The sequence below is a fragment of the Metopolophium dirhodum genome, chromosome 1, assembly GCF_019925205.1.
Source record: "Metopolophium dirhodum isolate CAU chromosome 1, ASM1992520v1, whole genome shotgun sequence".
In the NCBI taxonomy this organism is placed as follows: Eukaryota; Metazoa; Arthropoda; class Insecta; order Hemiptera; family Aphididae; genus Metopolophium; species Metopolophium dirhodum.
This window is the reverse complement of record NC_083560.1, coordinates 140,351,249-140,373,578: the sequence shown is the minus strand read 5'-3', so window position 1 is coordinate 140,373,578 and position 22,330 is coordinate 140,351,249. Positions and strand designations below refer to the sequence as shown.

The window sequence follows — 22,330 nt, the reverse complement described above, 5'->3', positions numbered from 1 at the left end:
GCGAAAAAAGACTGACAACCTAGCGCCAATCAGATATATTTTTGACCAGTTTTTAAAATCATGCATAGAAAGTTACACAATAAGTGAATACGCTACTATCGATGAAATGTTAGAAGCATTTCGTGGGAGGTGTAAATTTAGGCAATATATAGCCAACAAACCCGCTAAATATGGCATCAAAATATACGCTCTTGTTGATGCTAGAACATTTTATACTTCCAACATGGAAATATACGCTGGAAAACAGCCCCCAGGTCCATTTCAAAAAGATAATAGTGCAGCTTGTGTAGTGAAACGTCTAATAGAACCAATTGATAAATCCGGGCGAAATATTACAATGGATAATTATTTTACATCTGTACCTCTCGCCAACGAATTATATGCAAACCACCGGCTTACTATTGTAGGAACATTACGGAAAAAACAAAAGAGAGATTCCACCAGAGTTTACTAATATAAAATCACGTCCATTACAAAGTACAATGTTTGCATATGGACAACATACAAACAACAGTCTTCTTTGCTCGTATGTTCCTAAAAAAAATAAAAATGTTTTAATGTTATCAACAATGCATCGTGATGATTATATTGACCCAGATTCGGGTGATTTGAAAAAGCCAGAAGTAATAACTTTCTACAATTTGACCAAAGGTGGAGTTGATGTAGTAGATCGACTAAAAAGTGAATATTCAGTTACAAGAATAAGTAACCGTTGGCCATTTACAATTTTTTGTAGTCTGTTGAATATTGGAGCAATAAATTCACAAATAATTTATAAAACGAATACGAATGATATATTTACTAGAAGACAATTTCTTACAGACTTATGCAAAATATTAACAAAACCCCATTTGTTAAAACGTGCAACAATACCTAGTCTTGGATTATCAATTCGCCAGAAAATACAAAATATTACAGGATTTCAAGCAGCACCAAAGGAAAACACTCCTCAAGGAAAGCCACGATGTACATACTGTCCAATACGTAAAAATAGATTCACACAGCATCAATGTAGCCTTTGCTCCAAACCAATTTGCAAGGAACATACTGCATCAACTAACCTAATTTGCCTCATTTGTAATAATCCTCAAGATTCAGATGATTAATATTATTTCAATTTTTTGCATGTATACATAAATTTAGGGTTTTAATTTATCAGTTAGTACTTTTTTTTTTCAAATTAAATATAAAAATGTAAAATGTATTGTAAGAATGTATACATTAAGTAAACCTATTTACTCATTTGTAATTCATTTTAATTATTAATATAATTAAAAGTTTTTGATATTAGTACATTATTAACGTTTTTTTTTAATGTATTTCAATAACAGCTTTAAAACACCTAAAGTGGTAAAATTAAAGTGGCACAAGTATCTCATATATATTGTCTTTTGTAAATAATGCAATAAATATAAATTGTATAAAAAGGAATTTGTGTTTTGATGAAATTCAATAAACTAATTGAGTGTTAGAAAAAATCTAACACGCGAGCAATTGCGTAAAAGACAACGCGCGAGTGATCCTGGGTTAATTTATCGAAAGCTTTCTGACAGTCTTCGTCCCAATTAAACTTTACGTCTTTTCTTAATAATTTCACTATTGGATTAGCAATAGCACTATAGTTTTCTATGAATTTTCTATAATACCCACCAAGTCCTAAAAAACTTTTTATTTGTTTAACATTTTTAGGAACCGGAAAATCTTTTACAGATTTAACTTTTGCTTGGTCCGGTTTGATTCCTTCGTCACTAATTACATGACCTAAAAATAAACATTCCCGTTGTAAAAAACTACATTTGTCCGGTTCTATTTTTAGATTGTGTATACGTAATCTCTCGAATACGTTTATTAATTTTTCATTGTGGTCTTGTAAATTTTTAGCATACACTATTATGTCATCCAGGTATACTAAACACTTCATTCCTATTAACCCTGATCACACGTTTGTCATCATTTTTTGAAATGTCGCCAGAGCTGAACTTAGACCCATAACTAATCGTTTAAATTGATAATGCCCTTGTCCCGTTGAAAATGCCGTAAGTTCTTTTGATTCTTGAGCCAAAGGTACCTGGAAATATCCTGATTTCAAATCTATCAAACTGAACAGTTGACATTGTCCTAATTGGTCTAATATTTCCGTTATATTTGGTAATGGGTGAAATTCATTTAAAGTTACTTCATTAAGTGCCCTAAAATCGATAACTATTCTGAATTTTTATTTCCCCGAGGCGTCCTCCTTCTTTTTGACTAATATTAATGGTGCGTTAAACGGACTCATTGATCTTTCTATGATTTCATCTTGCATCATTTGACCTATTTGTTTTTCTATCTCCGGTTGTTGTGAAAACGGTAAACGATATGGTTTTTTATAAATCGGTTTCAAATCCTTAGGAACTTTTATTACGTGTTCTGCTGCCATAGTACACGTAAGATTATCCCCTTCTAAATAGAAAATGTCCGCGTAATGTTCACATATTTTTACTATCGAATTATATTCGTGAACTTGAAGATGATCAGTACGTATCAACGCCCTGACCCGACGCGAGCGTTCAGTGTCAATTGTGTTTATACACCGTACGCTATCTGTCAAAACATCCGTGTCGTATGAAATATTACGCGCTTGACCTACATTTATTTCCTGCGTCATTTCTGATATATTTAATATGCTTATAGTAATTTTGTTGCTTTTGACTATATTGTAAATATTCGCGCAATATACGCCCGGTATTAATTCTTGCTTATTAATTAAAATATTTTTATTATTCATTTCTGTATCGGGTATATCGATTTGTACTATTGTCTCTGAGCGCGGTTTTAATGTAAAACAGATGTCACTATCGCTTCCGGTTTTATTATTATTTATTGTTAGCGTGTTATTAGCGACGTCTATTACTGCATGATTATCTATTAGAAATTTATTACCAATAATTCCGTCTGCCAGAATCGGAAAAATATTGTTTACAACATAAAATTGTGTTTCGAATGCTTCATTATTAATTATTAATTCTATTTCTGTTTTTCCTATTGTAGAAACTATTTTTTCATTGATGCCTTTCAAATAAATTTTTTCGTTTTCGTTAATTTCAGTGTTTCCTTTTAATGCATTAATTTTAATTATATTTAGATCCGCTCCAGTGTCGACTAATAATTTAATTTGATTCTTATTAAAACTGGGTGATCTTAAAGTAATGTGGTTGTCTATTAATTTTGCTGTGATGTGGAAAATCCTGTGTGTGGGTCTTGAACTATTTCTTGGACCAATCTGACTCCCACTGGTGATGGTCCGTTGGCGTTTCCCGACGTGCTTCTTTCGTTTTTCTGTTTTGTATAACAGTTTGAAATTTCATGACCTATCTTATTGCAGTAACTGCAAAGTACGCGCTGAGTATTGTTATTGTCCCTACGAACATTATTGCTGTTGCTCGCATGGCGCGTTCCGTTTACACGATTATTGTTATACGTATTTTGTTGCGCATTAGGTCGATTGCTCCAGCAATCTCGTGCTATGTGATTAGATCTACCACAAGTGTAGCATCCGGTGCCTCGGTTAATATTATTTTGTTGTACATTATTGCCATTGAAATTCCGTCCATAGCTGTTTCCGCCTCGATAACCGCCGCGATTAACCATGTGTGAGCCATATCCACTCTGATTGTTATTCCCATAATTATTGCGGTTGTTGTGGTTAACATATCTGTTGTTATGCCCGTTGAAATTATTATTTCTATTGCTTTGATTTGAATTACTGTTTCCTCCACGATTAACTGCGTTATTTGTATTACCACCATTTTGTCGTTTTTCCTCGTTATTGACGTCTGCCTGTTTTCCATTACCAATTTGTCTCTGCAATTCGTCCATTTCTACTTTTGACTCATATTCGAGCATCTCATCGATCGCCGTTTTGAAACATTGTTCCAATGTACTGGGATTTCGACTTTTCAGTACTGTATATAGGTGATGAGGTAACCCTGTCATAAATATGATCATTGCCTGTTTCTTTGTTTGTTTTTTCACTATATCTGCCTCGGCCTGAGCTAGAACTACCGTACTTGCCACGCAGAGTTTATAATATAACTCTTCGATTTTACTAGCGAATTTTGCCACACTTTCTCCCTCGGCCATACGTGCCGTGTTTAAAGCTATTGATAGGGCCCTCTCCGATACTTTTTGTTCGAATGCCCCTTCTAATATTGTTTTTATTGCTCCCCATGTTTCTAAATTTCGATATTTTGTTACTTCTAACGCATTTCCTGTTAACTTAGAAGTAATTATTTTTAATAATATCGGTGTATCTGCTTCCGTTGTCTCCTTAATTGCGATTTAACAAATATTTATAAATTCGGCTACGTCCTTTTTGCCCGTGAAAATAGGTATCATAGCAATTGCTTTATCTAAATCCGTTTTACTCATTTTTTTCTTAACCACTGACTCTAACTGCACGTGAATTACGCTTGAGTCTGACCTAGTACCTCAACGACCTACGGTTTGTTTTCATGGCGCGGTACCTATCTGTTCTGTTAAACTATGTGTTCTTACTAACTTTTCTTTACTAGTTTTTTCAGTTTTAACTATGTGTTTCCTAGTTTGTTCTAAAAATTCTTTCTTTACAGCGTCTTTTAAAATTGCCTATTTTAATTCTTTCCTAGGTTTATATTTTTCAAATTTTATTGAACTGTCCGCAGAACTAGTGTCAATATCTGAACTATCGGATTCTGACATATATTTATCTAAACATTACATATATATAATTTTTAATAAATTATATCTACTAAATTTATTAATATCCTATCCGCGTGAGTAATTACCAACAGTATTTACTCTACATGTATATACTATTATTGATTTATAAACTAATAATACGTAACTACCGTCACCAAAATTAATAATACGTAAAAATTATTACTTATAAAATAACTATCATGCACAAATAATAAAAAGAAATTACATAAACGCGCGTCGTACGTTGGATATGGATGAGTGCCTATCTAATAACACGTAAAACGTTCGACCGCCTATGTTACGCGTGTTAAATTTCGATATGGTATCCCCTCACCCGTTTCCATCGCAATGTTCCGCGATGTTTTTATCCGTACGCGCTCGTACTAATATTATAACAAAAAAATCCCCGGTTAATTACTCCGTAAATCCCTCCAATAATATTCGACTTCCTATCCCTTATTTTTCTTATTACTAATTTTTTCCTAAATGATTTAATTTCCTAATTTACGCGCTTTACCATTTAATCTTCTAAACACTAACAATTTTTTTTTTTTTTTTTTAATAATTATTCTATCAACTTATTCTTAGTAACGTTATACTATTTCTTATCCTAGGGGGGCCCCCCTATAATTAATCTCCTTTTTTCTTTCAAAACTTTTCAAAATTTGACGTCAATTACTTTAACAAGGTCATCTACTGCGTTTTAATTCAAAATCTATTTTCTTCAATATATATCAATTAACTTCTTTCAACAATTATATTCTATATTTCAATTCAAAATTCAATATTTCACTTTAATCAATTATTCTCATATATAATTCAAAAATGCTACGCGCGTGCATCAATTTCCTAGATCAGCCTATCGCCGTCTACTTTAATTTATTAGATCAGTCCCCGCTGTCTATCACAAAATACCATAAAATACTTAGGTCAGTCCCTGCTGCCTATCACAAAAAAAAATCTTAGATCGGTCCTTGCCGTCTATTTACCATAAAAATCCTAGATCAGTCTACAGCTGTCTATCATAAAATACGTATATAGTTCTTCCCAAGCTTGTTTCCTATTTTTTTTTCTTTATCTATTTTTATTCGAATATTTTTCCCTAATATTTTACACCACCACCAAGTATAAAATAAACGCTGATATATATGTATCAACGTGAGACGTGCACTTCAAGCTATACAATTTTAATTTAATTATCTATCTTCACTTAATTAATATACTCACAACAACGTTGTTGCCACTGCTGTGTTCATTTTCCTTGATTGTCTGCTGGCCCATCTTGAATTGTTCGTTGATTCCGGAGTCGCCTTGGTTGATCAGACCTTAACTGTTACCTCCGTGGAGCTGCTGACGTGGTGTAGCCGCTGCGTTGGTACTGGATCTCCGAAGTTGAATGTAGCCGCCTTGACTGCTAGACTCGCCTTTGGAAATTTAAATCCGCCGCTTCGACTGCTCGCCTCGTCTTTAACTCCTTGAACCTCCTTTTTCGACTGCGCCAGTGTAATATACTCGGGAGCTTGGTACCTACTATCGTAGTACTAATAGTAGATAAGTGGCTGCCAAGATATTATAGATGCAGGTTGCAGACACTTTATTTGATGTTGAAGTCGTGGTTGTTGAATAAATAAAAGACAGTTGTTGTTTATTGTGAATTTTATTATATTGTTCGATAATTTCCTAAGTCCAAAATAATGTTGTACAGAGTGGCGTGAAGGTGCTTGCACTAATGGGTGGTAGTACACGTCTCAAAACAGGCCGATTCGGGCTCCCTTATATATGAAGTTCCCCGTACCCCTTGCCTATAGATACTGTATCTCGGCTCACGGATGTGATTTGTGTGAACATCGTTCCAGCCCACGCCTTTTATGACTTCCAGTATAATTCTGTGTATTCGATTTGAGATAATCATTTTAATATTTTTTATATTGAATATCGTCACGTACAGCGTTGTACTAAAAATAATCATTCTACTATTTCATATTTTTATATTTTGTACATTGTGGTATACAGAGCAATTATATTGTTCAGTGCGTTTCTTAAACAAGAACTAATAATGTAATATTATTTACTAAACAGAAAGAACCCTTATTTCCGTTTCTATTATCTATTATTTTCCGATATATGCCGAATTACAGTATCTAAATTATAGTATAGTATAATTATGTACCTGTGGGATTTGTTTTATTATTAAGTAGTAACTTGCTTACTACAGTAACTTATTCGCTGATAGCGAGTGGATCGACGATAAATGGTCGGTGATAAGGGCATACCGCTTCGGCGGTATTCTGTAGAAGGCGGGAATGTTTGAAAACCATGTTTGCGTGTGTATCAATGAACAGGTCACAATTACACGTCAAAATATTATAACTTTTAGATTCTTGTAACTTTCAAGATAACTTTTCGTATAGTGTACGACGCACGTATAAAACTAACTAATAATTAGCAAAACCCGAATTACATGACATGATACTTTTATTTACATTGCAGTGCCGATTGTTTAAATTTAGCAATAACTTTTAGCTGTAAAGTCCCAGAAGTAAGAAAATGTATGGGTACTATACAAAGTGTAAGTACTTTTTTCGGTTATCCAAAAAGGCAAAGTATTTTGCAATTATCAATAGTAGAAATATTTCCACAGACTAATCGTTTTAAACTAAAAAATGTATGTGCAACTCGATGGGTCGATCGCCATGATGCATATTATTTGAAGAACCTCAACCAGCCATTTTACATGCACTAGATAAAATAACACTTTGGCCAGATTCTGACACTTCTAGTTCTGCAAGTCATCTACTTACTGCGATAAGACAGTTAAAATTTCAAACAGCTTTACCTATTTTAGTGAAAATACTTTCCATAAGTTTTCCTCTCAGCCGATATCTTCAAACAGTAAATCTTGATCTAAAAACTGCACTAGAAGCTGCATCTAATGTTCAAAATACTATTCAGGAAATTAGAGAAAATTGTGATGTAGAGTTTCAACAATTATTTTTATCTGTGATAACATTGTGTGAAAAATTTGATATTACGGTTAGTTTGCCACGTCAATGTAAATCATATAATTCAGAATATTTTTTGAGAGTCTCAGTATTCATACCTTTTATAGATAATTTTCTAGATCAATTGAACGATAGATTTATATCACACTGGATTGTCTTGAATAATTTTGATTGTATTTTACCCAAGATAGAAATGAAAATATCTGAAGAGATTAAAGGTAAATTCAAACAATTAGTAGAAACATATCAAGATATAGTTGATGAATGTACCGATTCAAATCTAAATGATAATTTATTAAACGGAGAATTAGATTTGTGGTACACTAAATATTCAACTTTAACATCTGCTGAACTCAAGAACAAAAATGCTATTGAAGTATACTTCCAAACCTGTCCAGATGTTTATCCATTAATATCTAAGCTTCTTCAAATATTTATTACACTTCCAGTATCTACTGCCACAGGAGAACGATCGTTTTCAACACTCCGTCGTTTGAAAACTTATTTGAGAAATTCTTCTGGACAAATACGTTTAAATGGTTTAGCCTTACTTAATATTCATCGTGATATTAACGTGGATATTAATGATGTTTTAGATGAACTTGCTAAAAAATCAAAACGAAAATTGAATATAAATTTATAGTTTGAAAAAAAAAATATTTACATGTTTCAACTTGTTATAGTCAGCGTTATAAAATAGTTATACACTTATAAAATATTTAATGTATGATGATTTATTATAATAAAAACACACAATTCAATAAAATGTTATATGTTACACTTTTATTAACCCCCCCCCCCAAAAAAAAAATTCTGGATACGCCACTGATCCTATGGCATTATTATGACCATATGAAAATTTTTTGCAAAAATAAAAAAAGAATGATGGTCAAAAGTGTAAGGTGTAATGCTGTGTTCAAATGAATAATAAAAATATAAAATATCGATATAATTAATTAATTAATCAGCCGTGCGATTTCGTTACCCGTATGGGTTCCTGCCTTGACTCTTGTTATTGTCGCCGTTCCAAGACGATGAACTGCGCCAACGTCCGACAAACCGTTTTTAAACATCCGACTGCCGTCCGTCGCTGTGTTAAATTTTTTTTTGTTTTAAACAGAAAAAACAACGGACAACACGTGAGTATATTTTGTATTATTAATTTAATTTTTTGCTTTCTAAAACTTTAGATTGTTTTTTGACACGTCCAACGCGGATCGTATTCATGAATTAATATTTAAACTTAGGAGTTAGGGGCTTAGTTTTTTGTAAGCACCTGCTCACGCTTTCCGGCAAAGTAGTTGAAAAATTAATACTATGTCTACGTTACACAGGTCGGAGAGAAAAAACAAATATATTATATATTGCGCTAACATCCTCTAAATGTTTCGTCTTTTTTCTTTTTAGAATGAATAAGGCCAAGACCGGCAACACCGGAATGGCGGGTGTCACCGACCACCGTCGGTGGGCAAAAGGCGTCGAAACGTCGTAAGTACATAGGCGATAGATACATTTAAATGTTTACTTTTAACTAACGCCTACATCGTGTTTCAGGATGTTATCGATGCAACCGCATCGGCCATACAATCCGGCAATGCCTCGGTGAGTGTGTACATATTATAAAAATAAAAATAAAATTAATAATGTTTGTTATTTTTATAGCCCCCCACACACCTAGGATACGTTTTAGTGTGACATCTGCCTGTAGTAGGCAAATATCCCTAGTGACAAGGCCACCGCGGAGTCTTTCTGAAAGGTCGAGGACACCGGCCCTTGAAAGAACTTCTGCTGCCCACCCGGTTTCTCCCGCCACCACCGAGTCATTCGTAAGTAAATATTAAAAAATATTTAAAAATAATCCTAATAGTGCTAAATAAATACAAAATTATAGGACATGAATGAAAGTGGACCACCCCACCCGTGGTATTGGAGAGAACACTGTAAGTTGTAAATTGGAGAATTCCTTTTAATGCCATGTTTAATTTATGTATTGTTTTAAATGCTAATTGTATAATATGAGTTATATAATTTGTAGATGTCTGATGAATCCTATCAATCGGCGGTGACGGTGATGGCTAATATGTCTATATGAAAACTGTAAGTTGTCAATTGGATAATTTTTTTTAATGCAATTATTATAACAATATTTTTTTCCTTTAATATTTTTCAGATGAATAAAAACTTTTTTTTTCACGTCTTGTTTTTTTTTCTTATAATATAATAATCTTGGTTAACACATCGTTATGGTATAATAATATACATAGCCTTTTTATGGTACCTATTGATAATTGTAATTGAAAAAATGTAAGTAGTGAGTTGCTTTGCAATATTTTTTTTATTCTTTTATAGACGTTGCAAATTATTTACAAATTACCAGAAATGCACAGTGATGATAGGTAAAATAAAATGTTACAAATACAGTAGTATTAGCTTATAGTATTGAATTGTGCTGAATAGTAGTATAATAGGTAGGTAGTTAACCCAACTTTAAAAAGTAAAAAAGTGATAATACAATGAAAAGGTTACATATGACAGTAAAAATAATAAAAATCTACCAACAGATATTTAGACTATTATTTAAAGTATTCATCACAAATTGTGTTTAAAAGTCATTTATGTAGACATAATAAAAACATATCTATATTTGATGATGATGATACTTACAATAATAAGTAACAAAACATATAAAAATGTTAAAAAGTAAAAACCTATTAATGTAAACTTACATAATATCACTAATTCATAAAAACAAATGCAATCACAGTATCCAAATACAATCCAATAAGTTTTATAAATATAGACATAAATAGCAAATTGCGTTTGAAAGTTATTGATATAGACATAATAGTAAAAACATCTTAATAAAATATTAAATATAGTTAACTATATGTTACAAAGTAAAAACAAATGTAAAAAGTTGCATAATAATATGTGTAAAATAAATCAATAATAGTTATACTATACAGTTATAGACATAACAGTAAAAACCTATTATGTTATATATGTAATTATATTACATTATATGTAATAAAGTAAAAAACAAAAGTAAAAAGTTCCATAATAGCATAGTATAATAAATATTATACAAATAAATACAATCATAGTATAAGATTGTGAATACTAATATTAATATTATATTATATACTAATACTAATATTTTATTAACAGATATTTGGATTATTAATAAAAGTTATTCGCTCAAATATACAAGTTATTGGCATAGACATAATAGTAAAAACATATTATATTATATTACACTTACAAATAATTTTAATAACAACAATACTTGTACATGACTTGATCATTGAGCGTCACCTAAACTTGATAATCGAGCGTCAACTAGACTTACACTATTGCATTACAGAACTTCCCTGTACACAATGTTCTTGGTGACAAATCGCCCGCTTTCATCGGCGTATATGCCGACTCTCACGGACTGTGCGTTTCTCACTCTCGAAAACGCTACGTACAGCTGCCCGTGAGTGAACGGGGGCAAGGGCGCCCATAGTAAAATTCTCAAGGGGGGGACAACATTTTAATTTATCAATCTATTTATAAATAGGAATGACCACGAGGTAGGAAGGGGTTTACAATTTTACACTATACTATTACATTATATACATCAAACTGGAGGATTATAAAACAATCATTATTTAACGAATTAACCATAAAATTAATTTATTGAAATTTTTATTTAATTAATAATACCAATTCGACACTTAAAACATTAATTATATTTATTAAAATATTAATTTACAAATAAAAGTTGTAAATTTCTTTTTTTAACACCAAATATATTTATTACTTGTTCTATATATTCATCCTTTTTATCATCAATTTTTTCCCTATGTACGCTTATCATACATAAGCCATCAAGTCTATCTTCACTCATTGTAGATCTCGTCCATGTCTTTACTCTCCTTAGTGTACTGAATGATCGTTCTACAGTGCATGTCGTAGGTGGCAATGTAATATATATCATTATACCTTCCTTGACAGCAGGAAAAAATTCACACTCCTTTAACAATTTTTTATGATCTACTATTGTATCATTTATAAATGATTCTGATTTTAATTGCCAATAATCATACCAAATTAAACCATTAACTTTTATATTAGGTATTTTAAAATGATTTTCAATATCTTGAAGTATGTTAATAAATTCATTTTTTTGTAGTTTAACCATTTCATTTGGAAGCAACCAACATAATTTAAATTGAGTCTCGTTGTTTTCATTAAATCGATTATTTAACGAGCTAATAATAGAGTCTAAATATGGTATATACATAGATACTCTGTAATAATCTTCAATAGAATCATTTGATGAACAGTTATGATTTGATCGTTGACTCTGATGATTTGTTCTTCGAGGTATTTTAAGTTCAAAATCTAAGCTATTCGCTGATTTAGTGATTTCCTCAAAAATTGTATTAAAATATTCTATGCTGTTTTCTCTATGTTTAATTAGTATGCCAAGAAGTTCAGTTTTAACAAATGTATGAACAGAATGGAGATTAACACTTGTGCCTTGTAATTTGGTCACAATTGGTTCTAGAACAGAAGAATAATAAGCAATTACTTTTAAACTAATCAAAAAAGTACAGTTTGATGTGGCTGATGAAAGTTGGAATGCACGATTTCTTGTAACAGCATTTGCTTCTGAACTAATAGATAATTTTTCAAGAATAGTTTTAATTTCAATGAAATTTTTATCAAATAGCCGTATACATTTGTATTTTTCTGACCAACGTGTCTCACAAAATAATGGAATATTTGGAATAAGTTTTCTTCTCAAGATACTTTCTCTAAAAAACTTGATTATTTCCTTTACAGTACCAATAGTATTTCTGATTTCAGGAATTGAATTTTGATCGTTAACTACTAAATTTAGCTTATGTGAAGCACAATGAAAATAACAAGCAGTTGGATACTTTTTTCGTATAATTGCCTGTACACCATTTTCTTTACCACTCATGGTTGAACAACCATCAAACCCTAGGCCAACAAGTTTCAACATATTTAAACCATATTTTTCTGTTGCTTCTAATATACTTCTTGATACACCTTCTGCATTTAAAACATGTATTTCACTAAATCCAATAAATTCCTCATGCACTACATAATTATTATCAATATATCTTACACCAATAGATAACTGTTCCTTTCCTGCAATATCTGCTGTTTCATCAGCCAGTTTAGAAAATGCAACTGAATTATTGACTTGGGAAACAACATCATTACGAATTACTTGACCACAAACTTAAATAATTTGATTTTGAATTCTATGTGACACATATTTGGATTTCCCAGAGGCCGTTTCAAAATGGTTCGATAAAATATTATCACCTGAATCAATCCGAAATTTCAATAAATCAACAAAATTACCTTTATCAGCAGTGTGTCCTCTAAGGGCAATATCATGTTGTCCACAAAACAATATTGATTTTATGATTGGTCTCAATTTTTTTCTATTATCTTCAACTTCTTTATGTACTGTAGAATTAATTTGTTCCACGACATTTATTTTTTTGGAATTCATACTGTCTAAAAACAATTTTGCTGTAACTTTTGAATCATTATGCCACTATGTTTTTTCATGTTTTTTTGACGCTTCAATAATCTGATAGAATTTTGTAAAAGGTGTAATAATAAAAGAACCTTGTTTACCTCTGTGCACATTAGGTTTGAATAAAATGCAAAATTTACAAAAAACCCCTTTATGTTTAGGTGAATAAATCATCCAGTCATACATTTCTAAGTACTTCAAATTAAATGCACGTTTAGAATTTGATGCCATGTCATTTTTAAAATTATAATTTATAGTTGGTTTGTATGGATTAATTAGTAAACTGTACTTTTTGTCTTCTGGAATTGGATGAATATCAATAAAATCTCCAACATCTGATGAATCAAATATACTGTTAGTATCGTTACTTACACCTAAAAAGTAATTAAACTAACATAATTATATAGAAACATTGAAAAAATAAAATAAAATGTTTAATAAATATTCAATCTTACACATAATATGATTTAATAAAAATATTTCAATGAATAAAATAAATCCTATACTTACAATGTGTTGATACTACTTCAGATATGTCTGAATCGGTTATGATGCTGACACATATACTACTATTAGTATACTACTATATACTATTAGTAGACGTAACTTGTGTATTACCTATATAAATATAATAATTTATATAATATAGAATATAGCCTCGACGCCTCGTTATTTTTATGTATACACATAAATTAAAATTAATAATTATTCAATTCATTGTATTTGTATATTTATTATTTATATGCATGGTTAAAAAAAATTAAAAGTCTAATATGTAATTAAATATTAATAAAACATATTTTAAATAATACGATATACAATAAATAAAATAACTTCCTTTTATGAATAAAACATTTGTTTTACTCACATGGTGTTGACACATCGACTACAGAAATGGCTAGGTTATTAATATTTTCTTCTACAATTTTCTTGTCAGTTTTTGTAGTTTTGGTTTTAAAAAAGTCTATAATTTTTGATTTTTTACCGTTTTTTTCATCATCTAAAAAATAGAACATAAGTAAATAAATAAGTAGTAAATTAAACCACAAATCGTATACTATTTGGCATTTAATTATATACTTTCCAATTATTAAGTATTGATTAATAATAAATAATAAATGATAATGAAATCTATGTTATTAATTACTATTAAAATGTATAATCTATCTAGTTCCGTCTAACGACTAAGATCTAGATTCCTTTTGTAAACTTACTTTCGTGTATGATGGGTGAAGAACTTGTTTCTGGCTCTGGTGCTGGACGTTTTGGAGTAAATACATATTTTTTTAATTTATTAATTGTACTCATTATTTTATTATTAAATACAACACTTGACACTACGATAGTAATAGTAAACTCGACAGCCGACAGGTACAACATGAATTAATGAGTAACGACTAAAAACTAAATAGTTTTCATCTCTAATGGGTATTGGACAATATTACAATAGGTATTGGGTAGTGGGTTCCGACAACTGGGCTATGTGCATGTATAAAAATACCCACTCCGTTTCCGTACTTCTTTAGGTATTATATATAAATCTGTGATTATAAATAAAATATTATGCTGGTGTACATGCACACACAGACAAACATATTATACATATCGTATTGTGGCAATGCACAATATTTTAAGAATTGATAACTATTCATAGAATAGAAACGAAACAACGTGTTGTTATTTATAGCTGATAACCCGATTTGCCAAACTGAATAAACCGACTTTTAATAAACAAATTATAGATTTTCATAATATATTAAAATACATTTTTAAATTCTGTTTAAATAAATAAGTAGATTCTGATCACAGTTAACAATTTTTCAAGATTTTCGACATTTTCCAGGGGGGGGGACATGTCCCTCCCTTGCCCCCCCCCCCCCCCCCCATATGGGCGCCCTTGAACGGGGGCGACGTCAGTAAGAAACCTACCCTGTCGAACGTCTGACCCTGCGACTTGTTGATTGTCATGGCAAACGACAACCTCACCGAGAATTGAAGGCGCTGCAGTGGGATGGGCAAGTCGTCCTCACCGCTGGACGTGAGCGGTATCTTGGGCAGGACGATGTCGTCGTCCTGTGCATCACCGCACAAAATTCTCGCCTTGAAATTGTGGGTCCGCAGTTCGGTGACCACCAACCTCGTACCGTTGCACAGTCGTCTCCTCAGATCGAGATTTCTGAGCAACACAGGGTTTCTAGCAGCTACGGTATTTAAAAATAGTGAAAATAGTAAGTTTTTTTTTCAACATAGTGAGTTAAAGTGAGTTACATCTTATTAATAAGGATAGGTAACATCAAAACTAAAATGTAATAAAAAATACCATCGATAATATAAATAAAATACTTGTTTTATTATAACAGTAAAATAAACAGCAAATAGTAAATACCAATCAAACATATGTACATAATAACATAATTATTATAGTAATGTAACAAACAAATAAAAATAAAAAATAAGAATAACTGAAAACTAAATAAATTTTAATCTTTGCGTTGTTTTTTTTCGGTAAACGAGGAAATAAGGTTCCTTTTCCTTTTTCAATTTTTTTTTTGAATAACTACAAAAGCTTCTTCCTTCAGTTTATATTCTTTGTGAAGAGTTTGGTCTCCTTCTAACATAGCCTGTGCTATCTGTATTTCATTGAACTCTTTTTTCTTTACAGCATTCTTTAATCTTAACTTAGCTTCTTCAGTCATTTTTTCAGCAACATTCTTCTGAGAAACTTCATTTTTCTTGGCTTCTTTGTATTGAACTTCTAATATCTTAATATCTTTTTGTGATTTGTCAAGTTGTTCGTTTAATAATTGATTTATTTTCTTTTATTCTTCTATATCTTTTCTTTCTGCCATACGTTTTTTTCTTCTTCTAAATGACTTTTATACTTTCTGTATGCAAAATGTGCTTCAGTTAAAAGTTCTCTAGTGATTGGAATTAGTTCAGCCTTTCCACCGTAAGCTCTTGGAGCACTTTTTATATTAAGTTTAGCGTTAAGTGTTTTGACTTTCATTCTGACTTTATCAGGAGTAATAATTTGTCCAGATATGGAAAACCCTCGCTCTACTGATGCACTTCCACGAGAAAGAGAAAGGACAGCTTTAACGACTTAAGTTATAAGAGGATATTTACATTCATTAATAGCATTTTTTATGTTAAATATGTTGTTCCAATAACAATCAATACGTGACAAGTTGTTTGATGTTGTTATTAAATTTGAGTCAAGTTGAAGTAGCAACCATTCGTCAGATAATGCTGTTTCAGATACTTCAAGAGGTAATAATCGAGCAACTTTTGTTATGTAACGAATACTTTTTTCTTCCTTGCGCTCTTCTGGCTTTAAGCATTTAAAATGTTTTGTAGTAAAATGTTGCGATTATAGTTTTATTAAGTAAATGAGTAGCTGCAGCAATAAAATGGTCTCGACATTGGTTTTAAACTGAAGTTGGTCTAAATCTTTCATTTTTAATATAATTTTTTCGGTATTGTCACCGCATTTAATACGATTCGTAGGAAGTAAATTACTTGAAATGAAATGAGAGTTTACGTTGTTTAAATCTAACAGTACATCAGGCTTGCACACTCTTCCCAACACAGTTGCTGTTAATTCCATTACTTCTTCAAATAGAATATGAATTAGAGGTTCGTCTTTTTGGAAGATGAGTAAAAAACGTTCGAAAATAGCTGCACTTTCAATGACAAATGCTACTTCTACTCTCATGAACGAGTTTTTTAAATGGTTTGAAATATTTTTGAATTGGGCTGTTTGTACATTTTTTTTCATATTCGGAGTTGCACTTTTAGGAATATCTCGAAGAAAAAACTGCTCAAATGCCGGCCATTGCTCTTGAAGTCTTTTTGCAGCGTAGACAGGGTAAGCCATCTAGAAGTAATGTGTTTTACAAAACAATGCTGTGGGTACGTTGACTTTTATCTGTGCATCCAAGAAAGCTTCTTGACAACTTGGCCATCCATCAAAAAATGCATTCACAGTTATTACTATATCACCAACATCAGCTCCAAATGTTTCTAACCCCTCGCGAAAGGCATAATTGTGTACAATTTGTAAATTACATGACCCAATATCAAGCAAAGATGTACATCATTTCTTTTGTACAACTTCATTTATTATAGACTAGACTTTTTTGTTGACATTAGGGCCATCCCTTGCTAACATAACTAATTTTGTAAGGGGCAAATCTGCATTTTTCAAAGCGTTTAAAAGGTTATCTGCTAAAATATCACCTGTAGCTTTCCCAATAAAAAAAGTTTCTAGATGTTTGAATACAATTTTTTCTTCATGTTCTGACCAATATTGTATAGAAACCAAGTGCCGGATTCACCATTAGGCTAACTAGGCTGTAGCATAGGTCCGCAAATTTTTTCTCTTTTTTCATCTCTATAAACAGACAAAAAATTATTTTACTCTTTTATTAGCGCTTTCCTGGCAACGTCGACCGTTGGGACATATAGATCCGACGTCTCTAATCAAACGTACTATTTTTAGTATTTTATGGGAATCGAACGTTATTATTATTCTGGGAATTATTTTGTTTTTCAATTTTTGTTTGTCGTCGACCCTCGTCGTCAACTTACGATAACGATTATTATTATGTTTACATTTCATACGGACGCGGCACGATACTTGATGCTGAAACTATTTATGTTATTTTGTTTTTACACGAACACCCGCAATGAGCTAACGATTATTACGTAAGTACCAATTTTAATTATTAGACTATTAATTTAATAATTTATATATACATTTTTAATTATAATTATAAATATATTATATTAGACAATTTAACACATAGATTAGTGTGTATTATTATTCTGAATTAGTATTCAATATAATATAACATATTTCATACTTATTATTGCTATCACAAAATTATTTTGTCAATTTTAGTCAACTTGGCCTAAATTAACCCGTCGTTGGTGTCGTTTTAGGGTTTCGCTCACCTATACAAATACACGTGTGAGCATACAAATTAATATACCGAGGTACTGACAAATATCAATATTGTACTGCTAAAGCATAATAGTAAAATAAAATAATAAGATAATAATAAAATATCAAGATAATATGATAAAGAAAATAAGGCGATCAGTGACGGCGCGCACCATTTCGGGGAACACAACGCCAAAATATACGGTATTATTACGTATACAGCAACATTGTACTTTAATAACTTTTTTAGTTTAATTATAACATTTAATGTTTTTTCGTATTCATTTTCGTAAATAACTCAATTGAGCATATAATATATAGTATTGTCAAAATCGAATGAAATATAAACCAGTGGTTCTAAAAATGATAATTATGTGAGCGAAATGCTCATAGCGACACCAACGACGGGGTTTTAATATAAATGTGTACAAATTATTTGGTAGGAATGGCAAATGGGTACAAAAAATTTGCCTGTATTAGTCCCCTATTTGCGTTTATGCGTTTCCCTATTACAAGCGTGATGAAAATATTGTTTTGTATCGATTATTGATTAATGATAATGATTGTGGTTTATGATTTTGTGTATTACATTTTCATAGCCTTTTTTATATTAGTCAAATAATTTTTTTAATGGACGGAAGGAAAAGGTTGAGTGGCTATCAATACAAAAAATAAGCTAAAGAAAAATGTAAACGCGAAGAGGGAGTACTGTCAAAAGTGCCCAAGTTGGGAACTTTTTTTAAAACGAAAACGATTGATCTGCCTAGTGCTTCGAAAAAATATCGACGTCTCCATGCGGACGAAACTAATGCGGGGCAAGTTGAATTTAACGGAAGATCCGATTTAATTTAAAAACATTTATTTCCATCATGGATAAAATAAGAGATCAGCTCAAAAATAAATATGGGCTTTACCGAGACATTTTTCAGAAATTTACTGCGCTTCTAAGATTTGGCGAATTAGATGAAACTGATCTCAGAGAAGTTTTACGAAATTATTTTCCAGATGATTTAGAGTCGTCATTTGCAAATGAATTGATTCATTTTAAATTACACTGCAAAAATAAAAGTATTGAGAAAGATTCTACGTCAAAATAACTCCAACACATACGTGATCATGATCTGACATCTGTTTTTCCAAACATAGACATCTCGTATAGATTATTCAATTGCATGCCTGTTACAAATTGCAGTGCCGAGCGTAGCTTTTCATGTTTAAAACGTATAGAAAATTGTTTAAGGTCGGCGACATTAGAAACACGTTTAAATAGTTTGATGCTTCTCAACATTGAGGCTGAAATATTGACAGCCCTAAATTTCGACGATATAATCGACACATTCGCCCAACAAAAGGCACCAAGAAAATTTTTTTAAAGTAACCACTGTATATCTTGACTTGTATTTTTGTATTTGTAATTTAAAATTAAATCTCCTGTTTCTTGAGTACTTGATTTTATAAGTTTTTAATTGTGCACTAAAATAACACTTATATGAAGCTCATATTGGTTTTAAAAAAATGATTGTATGATTTTGAGGCGGCAATTTTCCTAATAGCCTAGGGCGGTTGAAGAGGTAAATCCGGCACTGTAGAAACCAGTAACTCTTTAAAATCAACAGAGTTGGTCGAAATGTAAATGTAAATGTAAATGTAAATGAATAATAAGCATTTCTTGCATCTGCCAGCAACTGTTTTCTGAAGTATGGGCCTAGAGCTTCAGTTACATAATAACCAAATTTACTTTTTCCAAGAGAAAACTCATCTGGAATACCTTAAGAAAACATCACTTTAAATATATTAACAATTCCGTCACGTCATGATGAAGCAGAATAATTAGACCAGATACATTTCATTGTCCATAAAAGCTCAGCCATTATTGCTTCATCTTTAATACATCGAAGACCAACATTACTAGAAATCGGCAAAGCACTCGTCGATGAACTTTGAATCGGCTGTTCAGTATTAGAACATGAAGAAACAGGCACTGAGTCATGAGTCCTAATCAATCGAAGTTGTGTAGAATCAAGCTTACACTCAGCATTATTTTGATGGAACTCAGTAGAAACATGTTACGAAAATAGCAATCCATAAGAGTGTGTTTCGCTTGTATTAAAAAACATAAGATAACGCATTAAATGTGATAATAATAATTAATAATAATAATAAAAATAATACCTAAACAACACATTAAATGTAAACTATATAATATAGCTGATATACAAATGTAAAAAAAAATAAAAGGTATTGTTTAAAGTATACAACTACCCTAAAAACCTAAAAGACAGGGAGTAAAATAACACTGGACACACTGCTAAAAATTACACATCCATAAAATATTGTTATATGCTAATGTAGACCACCTATAGAACACTCTGTAGAAGTACATACTATATGGTAACCATTATTTATGGTAACCATCATATATGGTTTTATATAATTATAAAACTCTTAGACACTATTGATGGGAATTATTAAAAATAAATAAATGATTTATTAGCTAACTATTTATTTAATTTATGTTTAATACTGTATGTAATATAATGTTTATTATACACAGCTGAATAGCTGAATGAAAAGACACGAAATAACGCATCAAATGTAATTAATAATTATAGCTAAACAACACATTAAATATATATATACATATTGAAGTATAAAACGCTAAAAAGCTATAAAAGCGCTAAAAAGTAAACATATGCCTACTCCAAATACTAATCTATTTAAAAAGACTGCAATAGAATTTTATGAAAAATGGGACTTTCCTAACTGCGTGGGTGGTATAGACGGTAAACATATTAGAATGCGATGTCCTAAAAACTCTGGAAGTATGTACTTTAATTATAAGCAGTATTTTTCAATTGTTTTGATGGCAATAGCTGACGCAAATTACAGATTTTTAATGATAGATGTTGGTGCGTATGGCAAAGATAGTGATGGTAGCGTTATGAGTAACTCGAATTTTAATACACGTATTGAAAATAGTTCTTTGAAACTTCCAAATGAAACGAAATTTCCTAAATCAAATATTTCAACTCCTTTTGTTTTTATTGCCGATGAAGCTTTTCCATTGAGAAATTATTTGATGCGCCCGTTTCCAAGAAAACAGTCTCAAGAAAATGAAAAAGCATATTATAATTATAGGCTTTCCAGAGCTAGAATGACTATAGAATGTGCATTTGGTATTATGTCTTCAAAATTTCGTATTCTTTTAAAAACAATTGAAACTACAGAAAAAATGCAGACCCTATTGTAAAGGCCATTTGTATGTTGCATAACACTATAATTGATTTAGAAAAAAACATATTAATACAAAATGTACCAGTATTTAATGATACTAATTTACATATGGTTCAGAATCAGATGATAGCACTGAATCATGGAGGTAGAGCTAATAATCATGCTCCGCGTACAGCAATTAACATAAGAAACAATTTTGTCAAATTTCTTATGGAAAATAAAATTTAGTGTGTACGTTACAACATGTGTGTACAATATTATCTATCACAATATTAGCTTATACAACAAGTACTATTATCATTATTATTATTATAAATATTATAATTATTATTCTACATTATTAGTATGTTAGTATTCTTAGTACCGATACCATTATTATATTTTATTCTGTGTTAATAAGATTATTAAATTATGTTTCTGCGTATGTACTATTTTATAAAATTAATATACTTACTATCTGTTGGGTACGGTAATATCAGCGCTTGACGGATGTCGCGGTGAACTTGTGATTCCGCCCCGCGATGTTTATATCAACGAACCGGTCGCGTTACGTCGTTTCGCACGTTTATCATTACCGTGCGCCCAGCGTTGTCTCCTCTTAACAGTGTGGAGATGTCGGCGCGGTTAGTGCCGGTTGACTCCAACAGATCACGTAATCGTGATGAATTTATTCAATGAGAATAACAAGGCCTTTTGGTTGATAAGGTTTTGGTTTATTTATTACAAAAGCATGTAGAAAAGTAAATAATACAGTTAGAGTACGATGGGACGTAAGTGTCAACGCGACGAGTCGGAAACGTTGGTCACGAGGTTTGGCATGTGTGGAAAACTAGGTAACGAGAGGTGCGTAGCACGTACGGGTAT

General features: G+C 31.3%; 1 protein-coding gene across 1 annotated transcript; it reads left to right on the top strand.

The window, feature by feature from the left end:
- Positions 1–20,924: 20,924 nt before the first annotated feature.
- LOC132932841 (uncharacterized) lies at positions 20,925–21,482 on the top strand. Its single transcript, XM_060999194.1, has one exon. The coding sequence runs from the start codon at positions 20,925–20,927 to the stop codon at positions 21,480–21,482; it is 558 nt and encodes a 185-aa protein (XP_060855177.1).
- Positions 21,483–22,330: the final 848 nt, after the last annotated feature.